The 24,121-nt window shown below is 36.7% G+C and overlaps 1 protein-coding gene across 1 annotated transcript in view; it reads right to left on the reverse strand.

Annotated features, from left to right (window-relative positions):
• NDST3 (N-deacetylase/N-sulfotransferase (heparan glucosaminyl) 3) overlaps positions 1-23,576 on the reverse strand; it is a 242,460-nt gene extending 218,884 nt beyond the window's left edge. The window contains exons 1-2 of the mRNA XM_011977608.1: positions 23,329-23,576; positions 3,038-4,173 (exon numbers count right to left, since the gene is read on the reverse strand). Coding sequence (XP_011832998.1) covers positions 3,038-4,018 — 981 coding nt within the window. The 5' untranslated portion in view covers positions 4,019-4,173; positions 23,329-23,576. The remainder of the gene's footprint in view (positions 1-3,037; positions 4,174-23,328) is intronic.
• Between the last annotated feature and the right edge of the window lie 545 nt (positions 23,577-24,121).

Raw genomic sequence — 24,121 nt, forward strand, 5'->3', positions numbered from 1 at the left:
TCTAACTCTTGGACTCTTAAGTTTTAGCACCAAATACTTTCAGTCCTAGACAAAACAGGACAGTTGGTCTTCCTAGACCCAGTCCACCCTCTAGCTACTGTATAATTTCTCTTTTTTGCTTCATACCAAAATTTCTCCACTGAGTGCTCTATACTCTCTTTCTTCACATCTTGACCCCTTCTTGACCCCTTAGTTAACTCCTGAACTCACTGCACATGGGCTTTGGTCTCTATCATTCCATTCACATAGATTACACAAGAGTCACCAGTGATCTTTGTCTTTTCCCAAGGGAGACTCTCCAGTCCTTACCCCAGTGGACCCTGCTGTTGGGTTTTATACTGCTGATCACACTCCTGCTGAAGCTATAGTATCTCAGCTTCCTAGTCTCTGACTGTTCTTTTAAACTCTTATTCAAGGGATATTTCCCTCTACTTGTTTTCTAAAAGATGATTTTCCTCAATATTCTACATTTGATCATCTTCTCTTATCACTCTATAAATTATTTCCCTGGCTGATCTCACACACCTTCATGCGGTGAATGATTCCCTATAGGATGATGAATTTGAAGTCTATATGTCCTACCCAGACTTTTCCTGTGAAGTAACTACCTGTGAAATGCCTCTGCATCAAACATGCACTTTAATAAAACTGAAAATTTTAATATGACCTTTAATGATCTTCTCTATGATCCTCTTACTTACTGTTGTTGACATCATCATCAATTATCCACCTATGCTAAAATCCTAATGTCATCCTTATATTCTCTTTCATGACAAATTCTAATGCCATGATTATATTCTCTTTCATCTCCATTTAGCCAATTACTAAGTTGTTCAATTTTACTTCCTAAATAGATCTTATTGGTCCTTCCTTCTCCATTCTTACTCCAATTTCCTGGTTTCAAGAAATTGCTATCTTTGTCTGAATTACTGCTACAGCTTTCCAAATCATCATATCAATCTAGTCTTACCTTCGAACTCCGTCCTACATTCTTAATACTTACAGGTACACAGCACATACTGTAGTGTTTCCCACAACATAATTTATATAAAACTGTGTAGATATGTTTGTTATTGTGCTTACCATGTTGTGAGCTATTTACCTATTTACCGCCCCCATGAGACACTTTATCTTTGTATCCCTAAAGCCTGCCTCTGTGCCTGGAATGGGATATAGCCATATTAAGTACTGAACAGATAGATGCTCAGCACAATGTGCTTTCTTATGACTCTACTCTTCCCTGCCCCTCTTCTAAAGGAATGGACTACAGTTCAAGATTTTATCTGTAAGTTCCAAAAAGTGCTTCACATGTAGTACACACTTAATAACTAGTTACAGAATGAATACATGAATGACTGTTTATACTCTCAGGGCAACTGACTGCAATAAATTAGTGTTTTGAGACACAATCACAGATGCAATTTAGAAGTAATTAAAGAACCCAGATTATTCAAAACATATATTTTTTTAAAAGCCTTAGGTAGTTTAGAAAATATATTTCTATCTAAATATGAGCAGGTCATAAAGTACACATGCCAAACTTTTCTTTAATGTGTTCAATAAGCCTCTATTTTTTCATGCCCCTGAAAACTGGCTTAACTTCTGGAGCACAAAGACATTTTGTATTTTGTATAATATTAGGGGAAATGTGGGGCTACCTAAAAAACTCAGGGATTTATTTACCATATTTTAAGTTTCCATAACAATATATTTGACAGTTTCAAACAATTTCACATCAGAAATATATTCATATTGAAAACATTTCTCACCAAAATCATTTGAAATGGAAAAAAATGGAAGAATTATGTATTATTTCTAATCTTCAAACATGTAATAAATGCTTAAACTACCAGCTTGGTTTAAATTTAGCTATATTTTCAAAAGTAAATACAAAGACTTAATGGAAACTTAAATACAGCTTCTTTATTAACTAATTTCCATTTAGCTAAAAGGAAGAGACTAAAATAATGCCAAGAATATGGAAGTTTTTTTTTCTTTTCAGTCTTCACACTCTCTTACAGTAACATTTAATGGTCCTCCTGGTATTCTTAGTTCACTTAACTAGTGTGATGAACATTACTATTATTTGCCAGATGCTTAGTGACTAGAGAAAAGAACAAAGTTTTCAAGATATATTTTTTGCTATCTGATTTGGTTCTAGATAGTCTACCAAAAGGTCAAAGCTGTAGAATAAAAACCATGTATTAAAAGTCTCCCTTTTATGAGAAATCAATATGTAGCATAGCAGACATAAAATCCTATGATATTTCGAATGGGAACTAAGATAAATGTAGGTAACTTTAATTTTTAAAATGTTTTAATAGTAAACAATCAGCTGTTTATGTAACACAATCAACTCATAATAATGACAAACTATTTCAAATAATTGCTTTCTGTTTAAGGGCAACAGTTTTACACAAGAAGAAATGTAATACAATTTAAATGCAGCATGATTGGCTTCATATATGTGTCAGAAGTGTTCACTGAAATCGAGTTAAATCCTCATGTGTATATGTGAATAAATATGCTTATACAGTCATTGATTTTCATATTTAGTAGTACTGATTTTCAGTTTCAGAAAAATATAAGAGAAAATGCATTGCATATTTGACTTCCAAAAGTATCTGAACTTGCTACTATGAGATCTGTAATTCTTGAAATTTGTGGAAATATGATCATCAAGACAAATTCACATTTAAATGTGCTAAGTCTGAGATTAGTAATAGTTTTTTTTGAGGTAGATAGTTTATGAACAGTAATTAAACAAAATGATTTCTACTCTAGTTGTAAATACATGTAGAAAACCATTTCAGGATCCTACCACACTCAATCTTTTAGTAAAATCTTTATTTTTCTTGATTTAGATAGAAGTATATAATCTTATTAGTTGATTTAGGGTGAGTGATAATCCTAGATTGCCCAGACTTTCCCAATAAATCCCACGTCCTGGGTAACCCAGTTGTAGTACAAACTGGGATAGTTGTATCCCTGCGGGGAGATGAACTGAACTTTGAAACTTGAGAAAATAGAGCCTTACCTTTACATCATTGGTGTTCATTCTTGTTCCCTCTTTTCCCACAAATATATCATCAATATCCACAAGAATGTACCTGTCCAAGGACAATGTCAGCCTCTTCCCTGATAAGAAGGAGATGGCATCTATGAAGATGAGCTTGTGCAGCCAAAAGTTCAAGTTGTTGCCAAAAAGAACCCTTTGAATTCCATCATGAAGCCCCAGGTCATGTATTATAGTGGCATAAAAAGCACCTTTAGAGATGGAAGGAGAAAGGTTTTCTGGGGTCTTTACTTTGGCAAATATTACTGGTTGGTAGGCTGAATGATTGATCTGAAAAACTGTCCAGTCAGTTCCAGGTAAAGAACCTTTTTCAAGCTTGGAAGATTTGGTCACACGAAGCAATGGAGAATGAGGATTAATACAACAATCTTTTACTGCAAGATTTCCATATATGGAAAAAGGGAAACCTTTTAACTGAAAGCTCTGTACACTCTTCTCACTAGTTTTGTGGAATCCAATGACACCCACACCGTATTCTACACAGTATTTATCTAGAAGGCTTCGATTCCAGGAGTCCATATTTATATACTTTAAAATATTCTCATAAATAATGAGAATGTATTTGCCTTTCATTTTGTCTATAAGTGCTGGGAGATCTCCCTTTCCAGGGGCAATTTCAATGTGATACTGGAATCTACTCGATTCTAGAATCATAATGATGTCTTGACCAAGAGATGAGTACTGGCTCTCTACAAATACTAGGACTGTGGGATCTGTCCTTGAAGCATCAAAAAGCTTCATTGCTTTCACTTCCATGAGCCGATATGGTAGGTGCTGGAGGTCACCACAGTCAACTTCTGAAGCCGTCTCAGAGAGTTCATTTTCCTGTTTGTAGCCACTGTACAGGTAGTAAGCAGAAATGATAATGCTCACCATACAAAAAGTGGCAAGCAGAATGACTGTTCTTTGAAAGTGTCTGTGAAGCTTCATGATAAAACTCATGTTGTAGGTACTTTCCCCAACTATGCCAATAGAAGCACCATAAAAAGTTAAAAGAAAAGATGGTGTTCCAGCTACTTTCCCAATCTCAGTCAAGAGTTTATGTCACCATTGCAGCTCATTTGTATCGCTTGATCAGGACTCACAGAAAATACAACCTGAAAAATAGAAAAGAATATAAAACAGTCAGTTTGCAGCATTATAATAAGCAAGTTTTTATCTTGTTGACTAGCATAAGTGGCAGAGTATTTGGCAGATGAACTGGTGTATAGTAAATTCGAAGCCCTCCCTTTTCTTCTCCCAGACCTGCATGAGGACATGGGACTGATAGAAAGAGGAAAAGGGGTCCATTGAGCCCTCTATCCCTAGTACAAAAAAGACTTTGGGCTAACAGGAAATTTCATGATATCACTGTGCTTTGCATCAAACTCTATAGATAGTATAGAACAAAGACCACAGAGCGGTCACCTAAGCCATACACTACCATTTCTTGCCATCTGGCTATACATTATGTAATACATACTCAAGCTGTTTGTTTTTAATTACAGATACTGAATGTTTATGCCACAATTAAAACATGTTTTTTTCTTTTCTGCAAAGTCATTGGCACAATTTTATCATTGTATATGCATTTTACATTCATTAGAGAAACAACCTTACGATAATTGCTGTCATTAGAATAGCCCTTTCAAAATGTATATATGGCCCCACAATGCAATTAATTATTTTAGAACTGCATATTTTCATAGTTGCATTTTCCAAAAATCAAAACTGTCATGTGGTAAGATAAATATTAGGAATAAAATACTTCTCAGGGTTTCTGCAAATCTGGTGTGAGACCATTGGGAATCATATACTCTTGGAGAAGAGCATATTTACCTATTGATTCACTTTCTATACCATTCTATTTCCACTTTTTGAGAAGGAGTTTTGTAATTATGTGAAAAACTACTCCAGAAATGTTTTTAAAAATGTAATGAAAACAACTGAGACTTCATGAAACACTTTGTTATGCAATAATTTGAAATCCCTTTCAAGTCTTAGTAACCTTTGAAAATTTAGTAACTTTGAAAAATAATACGAAAGAAACATGGGCGCTTCTTTTTTTATTTGGGTGATCTACATTTATTAGGATTACACTTCCTCTGGTATCACGGCACACTGATACATATTTACTGTTAAGAGTATTTTGAGTGCATGAAGCTTAAGCAAACTGTTTATGTATCTCTGTCAACTGAACAATATTTTTTCTCTGGTAGTTGAACTAATGGGAAACAAACACATATTTGCTGGCTAGTCAAATCCAAAATAATGTACAGCCATGCTTGGATTTACCTGGGCACCTAAGGAATTCTTTTCCTTTTAAAAAAATTCAACCATTATTTTAGAGGGTACACATGCAGGTTTACTACCTGGGGATACTGCAGGATGCTGACATTTAGGGTATGGATCTCATCACCCAGGCAGTAAGCACAGTACCCGATAGGTAGTTTTTCCACCATGTATGTCCTCCTTCCTTCTTCCTCCCTCTAATAGTCCACCGTGTCTGTTGTTCTTGTGTATATGTCCATGTGTGCTCAGTACTTAGCTCCCACTTATAAGTGAGAACATGTGGTATTTAGTTGTCTGTTCCTGAGTTAATTTGTTTAGGATTATGTCCTCCAGTTGTATCCATGTTACTACAAAAGACATGACTTCATTCTTTTTTATGGCCACATAGTATTCTATGGTATATTTGTACCACATTTTCTTTATCAAATTCACTCTTAATTGGCAACTAGTTTGATTCTTTACCTTATTCACTTATTCACTATTGTGAATAGTGCTGTGATAAACCTACAAGTGTATGCATCTTTTTAGGAGAGTGGTTTATTTTCCTTTGGGCATATACCCAGTAACGGAATCCGTGGTCAAGTGATAGCTCTGTTTTAAGTTCTTTCAGAAATCTCCAAACTTCTTTCCATAGTGACTGAATTTGTTTACATTCCCACCAACAGTGTATAAGCATTCCATTTTCTATGCAGCCTCACCAGCATCTGTTATCTTTTAACTTCTTACTAATTGCCATTCTGACTGGTGTAGATGATATCTCACTGTGGTGTTGATTTGCATTTCTCTGATGATTAGTGATGATGAGCATTTTTTCATGTTTGTTGGCTACTTGTATGTCTTCTTTTAATAAAGAGACTATTTTGGCAGGATATTTAGCATTTTCTAGGTATAGAATCATATCATCAGTGAAGAGAGATGATTTGACTTCTTTTTCTATTTAGATGCCTTATTTCTTTCTCTTGCCTGATTGCTTCTTTGAAGAAACATCTGCTCATGTCCTTTGCCTGTTTTTAAAGGGGGTTGTTTGTTTCTTTCTTATTGATCTGTTTAAGTTTCTTGTAGACTCTGGATATTACACCTTTGTTGGATGCATACTTTGTGAATATTTTCTACCATTCTGTTGGTTGTCTGTTTACTCTGCTGATAGTTTCTTCTGCTGTTCAGAAGCTCTTTAGTTTAATTAGGTCCCACTAGTCAACTTTTGTTTTCGTTGCAATTGCTTTTGGGGACTTAGCCAAAAATTCTTTGCCAAGGCTGATATAATGAACAGTATTTCTTAGATTTGCTTCTAAAATTTTTAGAGTTTGATGTCCTGCATTTGAATTAATTTGCTTACTCAATTTGCTTAGGATTACAGACTAGGCAAATTACCTTGAGTTAATTTTTGTATATGGTACAAGGTAAGGGTCCGGTTTCATTCTTCTGCATGTGGCTAGTCATTTATCCCAGCACCATTTACTGAATAGGGAGTGCTTTACTTATTGCTTGCTTTTGTTGGCCTTGCCAAAGACCAGATGATTGTAGGTGTGTGGCTTTATTTCTGAGTTTTCTATTGTGTTCCATTGGTCTATGTGTCTGCTTTTGTACCACACACTGTTTGGGTTACTGTAGCTTTGTAGTATAGTTTGAAGTCAGGTAGTGTGATGCTTCTGGCTTTGTTCTTTTTGCTTAGAATTGCTTTGGCTGTTTGGGCTCTTTTTTGGTTCCATGTGAATTTTAGAACAGTTTTTTTTTCTATTTATTTAAAGATAACATTTGTAATATGATAGGAGTAGCGTTGAATCTGTAAATTGTTTTAATAATCATGTCCATTTTAATAACACTGATTCTTCTAATCCAGGAGCATGAAAAGTATTTTCATTTATTTGTATTGTCTTTTATTTATTTAATCAGTATTTTTTAGTTCTCCTTGTAGAGATCTTTTACCTCCTTGACTAGCTGTATTATTAGGTATTTCATTTTCTTTGTGGTTATTGTACATGGGATTGTATTCTTCAATGGACTCTCAGCTTTGACATTATTGATGTATGTATAGGGACACTACTGATTTTTGTATATTGGTTTTGTATCCTGAAACTTTCCTGAAGTCATTTATCAGTTCTAAGGACCTTTTGGCAGAATCTTTTAGCATTTTCTAGGTATAAAATCATATAATCAGCAAAGAGAAATAGTTTGACTTCTTTTTCTATTTGGATGCTTTATTTCTTTCTCTTGTCTCATTGCTCTGGCTAGGACTTCCAGTGCTATAAGAGTGGTAAGGGTGGGCATCCTTATCTCATTCCAGTTCTCAAGAGTAGTGGTTCCAACTTTTGCCTGTTCAGTATGACACTGACTGTGAGTTTGTTATAGATGTCTCTTATTATTTTGAGATATGTTCTTTTAATGCCTAGACTGTTAAGGGTTTTTATCATGAAGGTATGTTGGATTTTATTGGAAGCTTTTCTGCATCTATTGAGATTATCATATGGTTTTGCTTTTAATTCTGTTTATGTGGTAAATGACATTTATTGATTTGCATACGTTGAAACAGCCTTGCATCCTAGAAATAAAGCTGACCTGATTGTGGCCTATTAAAATGTTGATATGCTGCTGGATTTGGTTTGCTAGTATTCTGTTGAGAATTTCTGAATCTATGTTCATCAGAGATATTGGCCTGAGTTTTTTTTTCTTCATTGTGTCTCTGCCAGCTTTTGGTATCAGGCTGATGCTTGCTTCACAGAATGAGTGAGGAAGAAGCTCCTTCTCCTCAATTATTTTGGGAATAATTTCAGTAGGATTGGTACCAGTTCATTTTAGTATGTCTGGTACAATTCGGCTGTGAATCAATCTGGTCCAGTGCTGTTTTTGGTGGGTAGGTTTTTTTTTTTTTTTTTTAACTGATTCAATTTCAGAGCTTGATATTGGTCTTTTCAGAGTTTCAATCTCTTCATGATTCAGTTTTGGGAGATTGTGTTTCCAGGAATTTATCCATTTCCTCTAGATTTTCAAATTCATGTGAGTAGAAATATTCATAATATCTTTAAGGATGTTTCTATTTCTGTGGGATTAGTTGTAATGTTATCTTTGTCATTTTTGATTGTTCTTTTTTGGATATTCTCTTTATTTTTCTTTGTTATTCTAGCTGATGGACTATCAGTCTTGTTTATTTTTTTCTAAGAACCAACTCTTGGTTTCATTGGTCTTTTATATGGATTTTGGCATCTCAGTTTCATTTAATTCTTCTTTAATGTTATTTATTTTTTTCTGCCAGCTGTGGGGGTATGTTTGTTCCTTTATTTTAATTCCTTTAGGTACAAAGGTAGATTGTTAATTTGAGATCTTTCTAACTTCTTGATGAAGGCATTTAATGCTATAATCTTTCTTCTTCACACTAACTTAGCTGCATCCCAGAGATATTGGTAAGTTGTGTCCCTATCTTCATTAATTTCAAAGAATTTTTTGATTTCCGCCTTAATTTTGATGTTCACCAAGGAGTTATTCAGGAGCAAGTTGTTTAATTTCCATATAATTGTGTAGTTTTGAGAGATCTTCTTGAATTGATTTTTTTAATTGCACTGAGGTTGGTGAATGTTCTTGGTATGATTTCAGTTTTTTAAAATGTATTGAGATTTGCTTCATGAACAAACATGTGGTCAATCTTAGAATATGTTTTATGTGCAGATGAGAAAGATGTATATTTTGTGGTTGTTGGGTAGAGTGGTTCTGTAGATATCTATTAGATCTAGTTGGTCAGGTGACAAGTTTAAGTCCAGAGTTTATTAGTTTTCTGCCTTGAATATCTGTCTAATATTGTGAGTGCGGTGTTGACGTCTCTCATTATTATTGTGTAGTTGCTGTGAGTGAAGAAGAACTAGTTTTATGAGTCTAGGTGCTCCAATGTTTGGTGTATATATATTTAGGATAGTTAAGTCTTGTTGTTGGATTATACTCTTTATCGTTATGTATTGCCCTTCTTTGTCTTTTTAAATTGTTATTGGTTTGAAGTTTGTTTTATCTAATATAAGAATAGTCACTCCTGATCTTTGTGTATTTTCCATTTGTACAGTAGATCTTTCTCCATCCTTTTACTTTGCGCCTGTGGGTACCATTGCATGTGAAATTGGTCTCATGAAGACAGCAGATGGTTGGGTCTTGTCCTTTTATCTACCTTGCCACTCTGTGTCTTTTAAGTGTGGCATTTAGCTCATTTACATTAGGATTAGTATTGATCTGTGAGATTTTGGTCCTGTCATCATGTTGTTAGCTGGTTGTTATGAAGACTTGATTGTCTAGGTGGATTATAGTGCCTGCAGGCTATGTGCTTAAGTGTGTTTTTGTGGTAGCAGGTGTTGCTTTTCAATTCCATGTTCAGCACTCCCTTAAGAACCTCTTGTAAGGCTGGTCTAGTTGAAATGAATTCATTCAGCATCTGCTTGTCTGAGAAGGATTTTCTATCTCTTTCTCCTAAGAAGCTTAGTTTGGTGCCATATGAAGTTCTTGGTTGGAATTTTTGTTTTTTAAAATGCTAAAAATAGGCTCCCAATCTTGTCTGGCTGTAATGTTTCTGCTGAAATGTCTGCTGCTAGCCTAATGGGGTTCCCTCTGTACATGACTTGACCATTCTTCTCTCTAGCTGCCTTTAAGATTTTTTCTTTTGCATTGACCTTGGTGAATCTGATGACTGTGTGCCTTAAGGATGGTCATATCACGTAGTATGCAGCCTAGGTTCTCTGTATTTCTTGAATTTGCAACTCAACCTCTCTAGTGTGATTAGGGAAATAGATTCACGGACTATGTACTCAAATATATGTTCCCACTTGCTTATTCTGTCTCCTTCTCTCTCAAGGATGCCAATGAATCAAAAATTTGGTGTCTTTACATAACTCATATTTCTCAGAGGTTTTGTTCATTTTTAACAACTATTTTTCTTTAGTTTTGTCTAACTGAGTTGGCCCAAAGATCCAGTCTTCAAGTTCTGAAGTTCTTTTCTCAGTTTGGTCTAATCTGCTGTTATACTTCTAATTGTATTATGAAATTCTTATACTGAATTTTTCAAGTCTACAAATTCAGTTTAATTCTTTCTTAAAATGGATATTTCATATTTCATCTCTTGGATAGTATAAATAAATTCCTTGAATTGGGTTTCAGTTTTCTTCTGAATCTCAACCCTTCTTGCCATCCAGATTCTAAATTCTATGTCTGTCATTTCAGTCATTTCAGACTGGTTGAGAACCACTGCTGGGGAGCTGGTGGATTCATTTGGAGATAAGGAGACACTCTGACTTTTCAAATTGCCAGAGTTCTTACCATGATTCTTTTGCATCTAAGAAGTCCAGTGTTTCTTTAACAATGATGTAATTTGAGTACTTCAGTTGGATTTGTTTCTGGATGTTTTCACATGCCCAAGCCTCTCTACAGGGCCTTTATTTGTGGCTGAATTCTTGCTCTTGGTTTCACAGGAGTGTATAGTAGCAAAATATTTTTGGCATTGTAGTTTGGGCTGGGATCCAGTAGATGATGCTGAAGAGTAATAGGCAGTAGATAGCCCCTTGCCTAGCTGCATGGCTCCTCTGTATTTCTCATATTTGCAGCCGTGCTCTGCAGTGGGCAGGGAGAGACGTGACTTCCTCACCATGTCCACTCTTGGAACTTGGGGGAGCCCCTCTGATCACTGACATTGTGTCTGCATTTCTTTTGTTAGGTGGTCTGGGCTGCAGGACTCCCTGGCCAGAAGTTGCAGCAGGTAGATGGGAGACAACCTTTCCCGGCCAGTCCTGGGGAGGGAGGCATGGCCCCTCCCACTCCAGCCCATGAATGGGCGTCTCACCCCTCTCAGTGCTTTGAGAGTGTGAGCTCCTCTCCCACTTGAGTGCCAGCCACAGAACTTGGCTTGGCATTACTGAGCTGGCTGTTGCAGCCCTTGGGCACTTTAATCGGCTTGGGGCTCCATCCCTCAGGCACTTGGAATTGGATTCTGGCTGCTCTGAGGAATCCAAAGTGCTCCCAAGCCACCAGGAATATATAATTGGGTGGAGCAAGGCACCCGGGCTGGGCAACAGAGGCTGTACTGTGCATATTTTCCTGCAGGGTTGCTAGGGTGTGGCCCTGAGAGGGGCTGGCAGGCTGGAAGGCCTGCAGAACAAACATGACCCAATTCCACAGGGAAGTCAGCTCTACTTTCTTCTGGCCTAGTGGTCAGCTGCGGCTAGAGGTTTCTGGAGGGAAATGGGGAGACCTGGGTTATGGACGCCTATTACCATGTTCTGCCACAGCTGCACCATGTACAAAGTCCCCTGTTTCATGCTGGATGAAGCTCTGTCTTTCTCTACTCTGTAATCAGATCCCCTTGTCAGATCAAATGTCCATGAGGTTGCGAGGCCCTCTAAGCCAGCATCCCATAGGCCCATGGTGAGGGTGGGCAGTCCCTCAGTCCCATCATGAACCTATTCCCCAGGGGTTGTTCAGGGCCAGGGACTAGCCCACGCATTCCAGTACTCTGTGCCTGCCTTCTCCGTTCTCAGCCTCAGCATCTACATTGCATCTCCATCTAAGCATTTTCTCTCTTGAGATCTGTCCAAATTATGTTGGTTTACTCAAACCCTTGGTTTTTCTCTGTGGGAGTAGCACTTCTTTGCTGCATCTAGTTGGCCATCTTGCCTTCCCCCTGTGGAATTCCTGGGTGTTTCTTAGAGCAAAAGCTTATTAGAGTTTTATGGTCCTGGAACTTTACAAGAAATTATAATGGAGTATAAAAAAAAATAAGATAGGTCTTGTGACTGTACATAAGGCAGGCTAAAAGCTAGCTGGTACAACAATAAGCAAAGGTGAAAAATACTGTATTTAGTGTTTGTCATAAGATGAGAGTCTACTGCACATCTGCTTCTTATTCATTGTGTCATTTGGGCCCCTGTACCAAGTAAAATGATGAAGTTAGAATAAATGATCACCAATAACATTCTAGTTGCAAAATTCTATGACATAAACAATGAACAATATTTTGAACAATATGTTTATCTTTATGAATAACATAATGTTCTAGACTAGAATTGTAGGATATTTATAGGATATTATATTTAGAAGATAAATGTGTTATCTTTTAAATTATATATTGGAGTTCATTCCTTAAAATATTTAGGGTATATATGTCATGCATTCGAATATTTATGGGGTAGCTCTCCTGCTATTTAAAATATAAATGTTCAGCAGACTGAATTTATTTAAAACGTTCTAAATTATAAAGCAGAGATAGTGACAGGAATGATAATAATGTGAGGGTTGTGGGTTACAGACAATGACTATAACAGGATGAGAGAAGAAAGAGACCATGGCAAGTGGGGGAGTCTGTGGAATGCTCCAGGGGGTAGGGAGGCTGTACTGTGGAGTAGGATTTGGGTAGAGCCTTGAAGGATGGGAGTAATTTGAACAGACATCTGAGATAGAGGGAATGTTACAGAGGCAGGAATGAGCACAAAATTGGGTGAGGATCATGAATAACGAGTGGGAGGAAAGAGTGAGAAATACTTAAAAAATAAATTTGACTATGTATGGGTAACCCAGATTATGATAAGACTTGAGAGAATAGAGGTTGTGAAAGTCTGTAGGAAGGTCTTATGGTTTGTATGTGTCCCGAAAAGTTTGTGTGCTGGAAATTTAATTCCCAATGCAACAGTGTTGGGAGGTGAGGCCTCAGAAGAGGTGAGTAGGTCATGAGAGGTCCTCCCTAATGAATAGATAAATGTCATTATCTTGGGAGCGGGTTACTTATCTCAAGGGTGTCATAAAAGCAAGTTTGGCTGGCTCTTGCTCTCTTGCCCCTTTGTGCATGCTGTCTGCCCTTCGATCTTCTACCATGAGATGACACAGTAAGAAGACCCTTACCAGATGCCAGCACCATGCTCTTAGACTTCCAAATCTCCAGAACTGTGAGCCATATAAATTGTTAATGTTTATAAATTACTCAGTCTGTGGTATTCTGTTAGAGACACACAACTTTTCTTGATTAGGGGCATAACATAACAGATTTTTCTGGGACAAGAATTAATAACATGGAGAATATCATAGAGCAATCTTAGAGAGTTGATCTGGCAGGCCAGTGCAGTCTCATTTCTCACAATGTAGTCGTAAACTGCTAATCATCATAGGTGAGGGGGAATTGTAGGGAAGGGACAAATCTTACAAACACTGCAAAGAAAGGGGGACGGGAATTTGGCATGCCATGTGAGGTCTCTTTTCAATGTTCTGATATAGGTACAGATGATATTTAAGCAAATAAAAATTTACCTGGACAACAGAGTTTTCATTGTAATTATGTTATTTCATTTTGATAAGTAATTGCACTTTTAAAGTTATGTACATGCTTATGACTATAATATTCTGGAGCATAACAGCAGAATACAAAATCTCATATCTTCCCATTTCTGTGTTTCAATTTTACCTGTGAAGTGTTTTTGACTAGATATAAAATGTATTGCTACATTTTCCATTTTAGATAGTAGCGTTTTATAATTTGTTCCCTTTGTCAAAAGTGAAAGGCATGTAACTTATAGAATTCTTACCTATGATGAGGCAGAGTGGTGAGGAGTGTATGCTCTCACTGTTTAGGACAGATATTAGGAATCTATCAAAGTTACCTTCTCTGTTAACCATTATAAAATGCTGAAGGACATTTCTTTTCCATTATACTCTTCAAGTTTCCTTCTGAAGCTAAAGAAAATTCCAGTGCATGTCCCTGAGGAATTGGTCTAACATATTTAAATGCATACATTAAAATTCTCCTGTTTTCTGCAAACCTTTTTCAATTGCACATCTCACTTTGCCATGCCAACTTCAGTCTCTGGTGCAGATTCTTAGAGCTTTCTATTCATACTACAAACTTATCCAAGGACAGCAACTTCCCATTCTCTTCCATGTTTCTGCTAGCTCTGAAAACTTCAGGATGGACTGAACCGTTGCTGTCACTCCTCCTGTGGAAGGTGGCACCATAGCGGTAGGCAGAGGCAAAGGTACAGACTTCACCTGAGCCCTTCATTTTTGAGGCATCATGCAGATGGATGAATATGGAAAATTAAGCTCCTCGCCACAATTGCCCTGTGGTGCCTTCTCTGACTTTCCAAACTTGATAAGACCAGTGGGTATACATGGTCTTTGTGAAAAGAACATCTCCTTTGTACTTGTTGCCATAATTAAAATTTTATTTAAAGTCAGCCTCTCTGTATGCCTGGAAGCTCCAAGAGGGTTGAGATAATACCTTTCTTTTGTCTATCATTGCACCACTTGTGCCAGGAGCAATGACTTTTTGTGGAATTAATGGAATACAATGGCATCTTACTCCTGTGGGTTAATTTGACACTTTTACTTTATTCTAATGCTTTAACTTATCTGTTGAAGTTACAGATAACTATCACATTCAATGTTAAGTTAATATAATCACAGCATCCCAACATGGGATAAATTTAATATCATAATATCTATGGTAGATAAAACCTTCAACCACCAAAAATAATTATCATTATACAATTAGTGATCACCTACTTTGGAATTAGTGCTGTAGTAAGTACTGTGGACACCACAGAAGTATATTAGGATATTAGGAATAATTCTTTCTCCTAGAGAACGGACTCTATTAAGGGAAATGAGACTTGTGAAACAGCAGCCAACAGTATGTTGTACATAATAAACAGTGATTTATGCAGTATAGACTATCTGTTACAGGTTTCAGAAGAGAGAGAGAGACAGACACACACACACAGAGATTAGTGAAGCTTAGTAAAGTCAGTGGCAGTTTCTAAGAGACATGGTGCTTGAAAGTGACATGTCATGATGCACTGGGTTTGGATATGAGGATGGGGACAACATGCCAGGCAAAACTCCCTGGCAAGGTTGAAGAAATGAAATGGTTACAATGCGCTTAGCTCAGAGTGAAATTAACTAAAATATAGGATACTATGTTTTGGGTTGAAAATGGAAAAAATATTTGATTAAAAGAGTGCTGCAGATTAATGAAAGTCCTTGGGAGTGATTGTGAAGTACAAGGGTATGAACTTGAAAATAAAGAGCATTGGGTGCATTTGAACAGACGGATTTGATAAAGATAGTGTTTACAGATGATTAGTGTAGTAGTGACACCCAGAATGATGAACAGCAGTAATATGAACAGAGAGAGAACATGCCACACTGTGCAGAGTGAAGAAGTAGGCAGAGTCAAGACAGTCTCAGCTAAGAGGCTACTGCTGTAATCCATGTGTGAGGTGGTATAGGTCCAGACTAAGGTGGTTTTGAGAGAGAGTGGAAATGAGTAATATTTGGAAAGAAAGAAGAAAAGAACATGCTTACTGTTAAATTACGGTTGGGGGGTGGTAGCAGGCTTAGGGACTAGAAGATAAAGATGCCAGTATAATAGAAACATAAAACTAAGAGGGGAAATTGGCTTGACTCAATGATGCACACTTCAGATTCACATAGATAGATGGACTAAGTATGATTAGATAACAGAATCACAATGTTATATAAAATAGTTGGATGTAGACAAATAAAAAAAGTCAAGAAAATCTTTGGAATTGACAGGTTACAGACACATCTGAATGTGCTACAAAAGCCCAATTCCTCAGGAAAGCCTCTGCTGACCAACTCTATTCTTCCCCTTTAGACCAGGCTCCCTTTGGAGACTTTATCATAACTCTTATGAAATATTAACAGTATTATTTGTCTAATGTCTGTCTTCTTTGTTAGACTGAAATTTCCAAGGGCATAGGGCTCATTTTTTTCCCCCAGTAACTCTTCAAATTTTTAAAAAAGAAATGAGATGAAAATACTTTTAAAAGCCAGGATCAACATGTAAACATTTCAGTATAGTGATGAATATGTTCTTGAAATGCTTTCAAAAAATACATAGAAAATTGAAGACTTCTGCATAGTCAGTAGGGTACTCTGAATAAGTACAGAACAAGCATACTAGCCTGCATGTGAGAGAGTTCCCATGGATACAATAGTCTTGATCAGCAGTACAGAACTGACAGTTGTGATTGAATTCTGCTCCATATTCAACCTATGATGAGGACTATGCTGAGTGATCAAGAAACTATTCTAAATTTTAAAAATCAACAAATCACTTAGACAGGCATTCTGAAATAGTTAGGTTCAAGAAAGTTACAAGGTTGGATAAGTTATAAATGTCACTACATCATCAAGATTTCCTATAAGGCACCCTGAAGGAAATAATATGAGATGGGAATATACAGAATAACAATAGTAATGCAGCTAATATTAATAAACACTTACATAGGTACTGAAATTGTGTTGGACCCTTTAGAGGCGAAGTAACCTGCCCATGATGTCACAGCTAGTAGAGGTAGAACTGAAATATGAACTCCAACAGCCTGCATCAAAGATACCATACACCTGGGAAGATAACTGCAACGCAATCCTTCCATGCTAGGAACAAGTAGGAAATGCATCTTGGGAAGCTATTATCTTTAGATGCTGCAGTTTCTTTCTAAGCAAATGGGCTACTGTGATATCTCCTAAGGGGATTTTAATGAGGGTTAAAGCTCTTAGAGGCTGGGTGCAGTCGCTCACCCCTATAATCCCAGCACAAGGGGAGGCTGAGGTGGGCAGGTCACTTGAGCTCAGGGGTGGAGACCAGCCTGGGCAACACAGCAAAACCTCATCTCTACAAAAAATATAATATTATATATAAATATATATATATTTTTTATATATATATATTTTTGGACATATATATGTTGGATATGGTGGCAGGTGGTCCCAGCTACTTGGGAGGCTGAAGTGGTTGGATCGCTTGAGCTTGGGAGGTGGAGGCTACAGTGAGCCATTATCATACCACTGCACGCCAGCCTGGGCGACAGAGTAAAATCCTGTCTCAAAAACAGCAACAACAAAAATCAAACTCTTATAATAGTGTTTGGCACATACAATGAACAAACAAAATTTATCTGCTATGATCATGATAGTAGAAATATCACAGGAAATGAGGGAAATATCCTGAAGATGACCAATCACATTTCATACACTAAGCATTCATAAAGGGACAGCTATGAGCATTTTAGCTTAAGCAGAGTTGTGGGAAGCATATAAGCCCACCCTTAGTGCAGAGGTCTAAAGTCAGATGGATCTTAGAACAAAGAAAGGCTCAATCAGAGGCGTAACTAGCACCATGTCCTTGGGCTTCTTTTCACCCCTCCCCCTTTCCTCAGATGAGCTCATATACTTCTTGGTTTTCATTACCATCTACACTCTAGTAAATTCCGAATGTTCATTCGTAACTCAGACCTCCTTCCTCTAAGCTCTAGGATTTTATATTGAACTATCAACTTGATATAATAGCAACAACAACTCACATCGACTGTGCCCTTTCTTATTATATTCCAGCCACTATTTGGCTCCACTAGAATCATGTCACAAGCAAACTTAACCTATCTAAAACTGAATGTATGATCTTTCCGCTAAAACCATCCTCATGGTCCCACAATCACCTACGTGCATCCTTAACACCTTCTTTTACTTGCAGCAACTAATCTCACCACAGATGTTCTTGGCTCCTTCTACCATTTTCTCAATGCAGCATCAAAGTGGATCTCTGTTGCTTCTTTCCAGCTGAGATCCTATCAATGGCCGCTTATTTCACTTGCTGGTTAAAATTCATATTCTTGTGCATGTCCCACAAGACCCTGTGTGGCATGCTTCCCACTTTTATCTCTCAGGCCTGGTTACATGATGCTCTCCCTTCTAAGTTCCAGGCAAGTGGGTCCTCTTTCAGTTCCCCAAAGAGATAATCTCTTTTCTGTCTCAGGGTCTTTCTACATGCTGTTACCTTTGTCTGAAAGTTTTTTCTCCACTTCCCCATCTGGTTTCATCTTCCAGATCCTATGGTTCTAAGTATAAATATCCCTGCCTCACAAAAGTCTTCCCTGATCCTCCTGATCCATCAGGCCTCCCTGTCACACATTCTCACATCACTCTCTACTTTACCTCTGTCGTGTGTTCCAAAGTTATAATTAGTTACATGATTTTCTGTTATAATTAGTTACGCAATTTTTCTCCGTAGCTTGGAAGCATCTGTAAGTACTCGTCCTGTTCACTTCTATATTTTTAATGTCTAATAGAGTGCTTGAAGTGAGAACAGCCTATTGAATATTTGTTGAATGAGTGAAAAAGGCCTCTACTAAATTTTACAAATAGCAGCTGGCACTCACAAACTAGGGCAATATTTAAGTCAAACCATCTTGCATCAACGGCTACCTTCATCAGTCACACCGGCCTCAAACAGTCAAGGCGATAATATAAACATTGAGAATAGCAGTGACCACCTTGATCAGAGCCATAAATCAGGCATATCCAGGATGTGCTTTTCACCGAAATTTACTCAACTACTTATTTTTTCCATTCTAAGATTTTTCAGAATTCAGCGTGAATACAGTTGCTGTGCAATGCATCTGTTTTTAAAAAGACTCCACCAAGCAAATATTAGCCATTAATTATTTGCCATTAACAAAAGGCAGAGGAAGCAATTAATTTTTGGAATCACAGACAATTCCATAACATAGTGAAAGAACTCAATATATACAAACATACATTTTGCAAAGTATTGCAATATCTGCAAGGGGAAGTGCCTGCTTGTCAATGTAACCTATCTTTTCTCTTCCACTAACACCCACCATCATCCCAAAGTAAAAATCAATTTCTAAATGAAATAGAATCATGTTAAAGTTGGCAGTACAAGAAAAGTGAAAAAAGATTACCATCTGGAAAATGAGTATTAATAACTAAAGAGCTTCAGGTTCTAACATAAATGAAAGATATTTAAAAGATCTTGAACAATATTCCCTTTTCTGAAAAAGGAATGAATTATAAAACTATATTTTATAATGTCGAAAAATGCAGTGGGAGGCCTCAAATACATGGATTTGCTAAAAGTAATTTAGTAATAATATTGAAAATTGACAAGAGCAAGCTTTTCTTCGGGAAAGAATGTGTGAAATTGTGTCATGTTAATTAAACCCTGCTGTGGTAGGCAAGTAAGAAGCTGATTTACATGGAGTATGACCAAGAATACACTCTGTCTCTAGAACTGTAATTTTTAAAAGATGGATGGGAGAAAAGCTGCACTTGAGAGCATTAGCTTTGTTTGGTACATTAAATGGAAAATGACTTTCTATTGTCATTCTCCCTCCGTCTTTGTATTAGAAATTATGAAGGGAAGACTATATTTTATTCACCTCCCTCAGTGTTATGCCATCCAGTGATGCAAGAGAAGAAAACCACCCCACTGCTGTTTGCTGTTTATTCTGCCCTATACGACTGAAGGGGGAAAATGTCTGCCTTTACCCTCTAAGATTGGACCGGAATGCATGTATCAAAACATGCCGACATATTCTGTCACACATGCTCACATATGACATATATGAGTGCTGACAATGCAGCTTTTAGGATCTAATCCAAACCTTTTATTTGTCCTTCATTAGACTCATGGGAACAAGAGAGTGTTAACCTGGCCTCTCATTGGTTGCCTGGACCATAAGATGTAAAGTTACAGATCAGTGTTGGCTATGTTTTAGGGCAGGTTACATGAACCAGAGAAGGAAAGACAGCCAATCTGCAGAGAGAAGATGATGCAAACAGAGTAGAGACAAATAATGAAAAATACGATCTAGGGAGTCTTGAGGAGGTTGAAGGTTCTATTACTTTCTATTCTGTGGACACATCAATAAAAGAGTCAGGTAAATTATTCTTCTGTTACCTTGGGCACTTTTTGGAACAAGTGAGACTCAACCTAACAGGGGTAGCAAAAGAGGACAAAGAAATCACCTGAACTAGACCATATATACTTAACTAGGGAAGGCATCACGTTTAATTGTCCTTTGGACTGCTTTATGCCTGGCACAAAAGTAGATGCTTAGTAAATACCTCCTGGGTGAATGAATGAATATTTCATATGTAAGGGAAGTGGTGGAGATTGTTGGAGTGGTATATGGATTGCCTCTATTACATCAAGAGGCATATCAAGAACAAATATTTGAAACCTACAGAGAGACAATGTAGTATAATGGTTAAAGGAATGTGTGCTGGAGCCAGACCCAAACTGAATACCAGCTTCACCACTTTCCAAGGATGTGATCTTAGGCAGGTAGGTAACCTCTCAGTGCCTCAATTTCCTCATTTGTGAAGTAGGAATAATATTTACCTTAAATAATCTTTGTGAAGGTTATATGAGCTAAAAATTAATATGTAAAGTAGAACAGGGCCTGGTACAAGGTAACCATTCTACGAGCATAAACTGTAACATCCCTACTACCAAAAATCTAGACAGTAGTACTTATCATCAAGTTAAACTTTGTATTATTTACTGATGTTTTCTTATCTGTCTTCATTCTGTCCTCCAGAGTGATTTCTAAAATGCTGAACAAACAGGATAAAAAGGGTCTCTGGAATCCTCGTTTTTCAGGTGAAGAAATCAAGCCCCAGAGCCAGCAAGGGAGCTGTTCAAGGCCACTCCTCTCTTGGCAGAGCCAGGCCTAGAATTTAGGTCTACTTTCGTGTTATTTTCAAATACTTGAATGAAACAAAAACATTCAGCAATGAAATGTATGTACAATGGATACTCACCATTGAGATGCTTAAAAGTTTTAGGATAGGACTGCAATAATTTATTTTTAAGCTCTTATTTGGCAACAGATAATCCAGAATTATAGCCCTCAGTAATTTGTAGAAGATTTTGGGAAATAATTTATTACAGACATTAATTAATTGTAGTAGGTCCTGACTACTTTTTTTCTTGTTCTAGAACTTACATGAAATCAATGAAAATGTTCAGAGTAACATGAAAGAATAAATCACTCATTGTGATATCCAGGTATCTAAGAGTATAGTTTTTTACTATAAACAAACAGACAAACAAAGAAATATTAAAATCACCCTTTACTATTCTAAGAGAAACTTCAGTCATAAAATAGTTCTGAGCATTGTTCAGACTAATTATCTTTATAATATAGGTCGTTACTTTTGTGGCCTGGCAGCATTCCCTAATCTGGACAGGTGTTCAGAGTTCATGCATTTCAGTATGAATGCTCATTTATAATAGACATAGCACAGGGAAAGTAAACTTCCACTGTTTTCCCTTACTGTCTGAACTGTGAAGCAATTAGAAATTCAAGGCATTCATTTAGTTGAGAATAGTGTTTTTAACCTTAATTTAATTTCCCTGGTTTTATAGTGTATATAAATCGCAAAGTATTTATATGTAGTTTCAAAAAATTATTTTGCATCTTAATAAATGCACGTTTAAGTTTAGAAATTGACTCTAATCACCAAAAAGCAGCTGAAACTCAACCAGGTTTCAAGGAAGTCATATAATCAGAGTCCCAAGATTAAAAGAAAAAGACACTAATTTCTTTACAGTTTTAAAATTTTGAAATGACAGGTAGACAAATAGTTACATTTTAGCTTATAATAACTTCTTTAGCAGAACATATGGCTTAGAAAAAGAACCTCCAATGCCTGCTTATCTCTTCTACTGTATATTTTTTAACAAACTTTTCAGTTACACCAAAAATTACTCTAATATTTGCTGCAATGATCAGAAATAATGCTTTTCTCAAGAAAATTAATTAAAAGAGAAGGCATATATAACTCCACCAAACTAAACTATAATAAATATCTCCAGAAAGAGATAAGTTTTATTTTATCTAAAACATTTTAGTAATGTGAGGATCCTTCATTTTAAAGACTATGAAGAAAATTAACTCATGTGACAAGCTTATAATTAACATTATTTACACAAAGAAACAAATCTGTTTTACCATCAAGATGATAAAGAAAAACAATAACAAAATTAGAAATGGAAGATACTGTGTTAACCAGAGAAATTTTTTAAAAAAGAGCTTCTCTTAGGCAAGCCTCTTTTTATGTTCAGTACTATTTTTAAAAGGAGCCTCTTTCAAACTTATATTTGAAATCTCCATCTCAAATATAATATTGATAGAAGGCTATGGATGAAGAAAAAGGAAAAAAAAAATTCCTTTCAGCTGAATATCGGATATTCTAGAGTTTCTCTGCCATATCATTCTGCTCTCTGGTGGTGAACAGCATTGCTCAGTAGTTGATAATATGATATTTTCTAAGGGAAAAAGGAAAAAAAAAAAGAGTGTGTCCCATATCAGTTGCACCCATCTCAATATTTGATTTGTATTTTAATTTAATACAAATGTATTAAGAATGTAGCTGTTTGCATTGTCTAGAAGTGTTTTCTTCTAAACTCTTCCAGATTACATATGTTGCTATATTTAAATACATTTATAAAGAATATAGATACTAATACATTTTCAACATTAAATAACTCTGATGTTTAAACAGCATCCAGCTATTAGAAAAACTATTTGAAAAAGGATCTGAGTAAACCCTTTAAAGATGTCACTCTGCTTTCACTTGCCCCCACAAAATGGATATATTAAATAGAAGATATATCTATTTTCTTTATATTTAAAATTTCTGTATATTTGATACCTAGAGTGATTCTTTCTATTTCCATTTAATTTTATTAATTGTATAGTTTTAAATAATGTCTATAAACTGCATCAAATAGAAAGCCTTTTGAGGATCATTACTGTGTAGATAGGCAGGTAGCTTAGTTTTAAGTCTCTGATGTTCCTTATAAAATTCTGTCAAGGCAACAGACATGTGATCTGTTAAACAAATCTACTTCAGAATCATTATAAGCTGGTGAATATCTTAAACAATTACAAGAGGTCATTTCTTTAGTACTGTAATTTTACGGAAGGGAAGCTTTACAATCATCCCTGAATGAGATGGTCCTTTGTTTCACTTAATTTAATCAAAATGCTCTATATTTCTTCTTCAAGAATAAAATGAGGCACTTGTTCAATCTTGAAATTTTTAGATTATTTGAAAACAAAGTTGTTATCTCTTAAAAGCCCCTACATTTATGAGTGAGGCATTAATGCACAGTATAAATAAATAAATACACTTACCTGGAATTAAAGTTCAGAGCTGAAAATGCTTGAGAAAGTTGCAATAGATGGAAAAGAAACGGAAACAGTACCACTCGCTACCATCGGCTCAGGCTTTTTGACTTTACAAGTGGCAGCAACACCAGTCCTGGCCCAGTACTCTCATGTTATGTAACATCTTATTAATATTAGCCATCAAACTGCTACCAAGCTGGTGAGGCACTAGAGGGCAAGAGTGTCACATGCAAGATCCGTCGCCAAGGGACCGGCTTTGGTACCACTTGGGGGAAGACAGATGCTAACTAAGCTGATAAATAACAGGATGCCCGAATACAACAGCAAACTTGAAACGTTCCTCAAAGAATATTTTACATGTCAATTTTCTGACTAGCGGAAGAGTTAACAGGTTAATAAATATGCGCAATCAAATAACCACACCATGAAAAACTTTGAGGATTATATTTACTAACCCACAGTCACTCAAGAGGATGTTTGTTTTTTTCTTTCCATTGTCTAAATAAACTTATTTAAAACAGGAGAAAAAAAGCTGGTTAAATAAAACGAGGGTCGGTTTCACGACTCCCTCATTCCAAGCCGCGAGAAACTTGTCTGGTCGAGGTGCCGCCTCTGGAGTCCGCATTCCAAGGCGCCCGGCTCGGGTTTCTGGGCGAGGAGAAGACCGGCCCCGTCCTCCATGGAGATTACCTGGGGCTGCAGCCGTCCGCGGGCTCCTCCTTCCCTCGGGTCTTCGACCTCAGCCGCTCCCCAGGGCCCCGCGTCCGGGTGGCTCTCAGGTGCTACGCGGTGCCCGGGG

Source organism: Mandrillus leucophaeus, unplaced genomic scaffold (assembly GCF_000951045.1).
Source record: "Mandrillus leucophaeus isolate KB7577 unplaced genomic scaffold, Mleu.le_1.0 Scaffold181, whole genome shotgun sequence".
NCBI lineage: Eukaryota > Metazoa > Chordata > Mammalia > Primates > Cercopithecidae > Mandrillus > Mandrillus leucophaeus.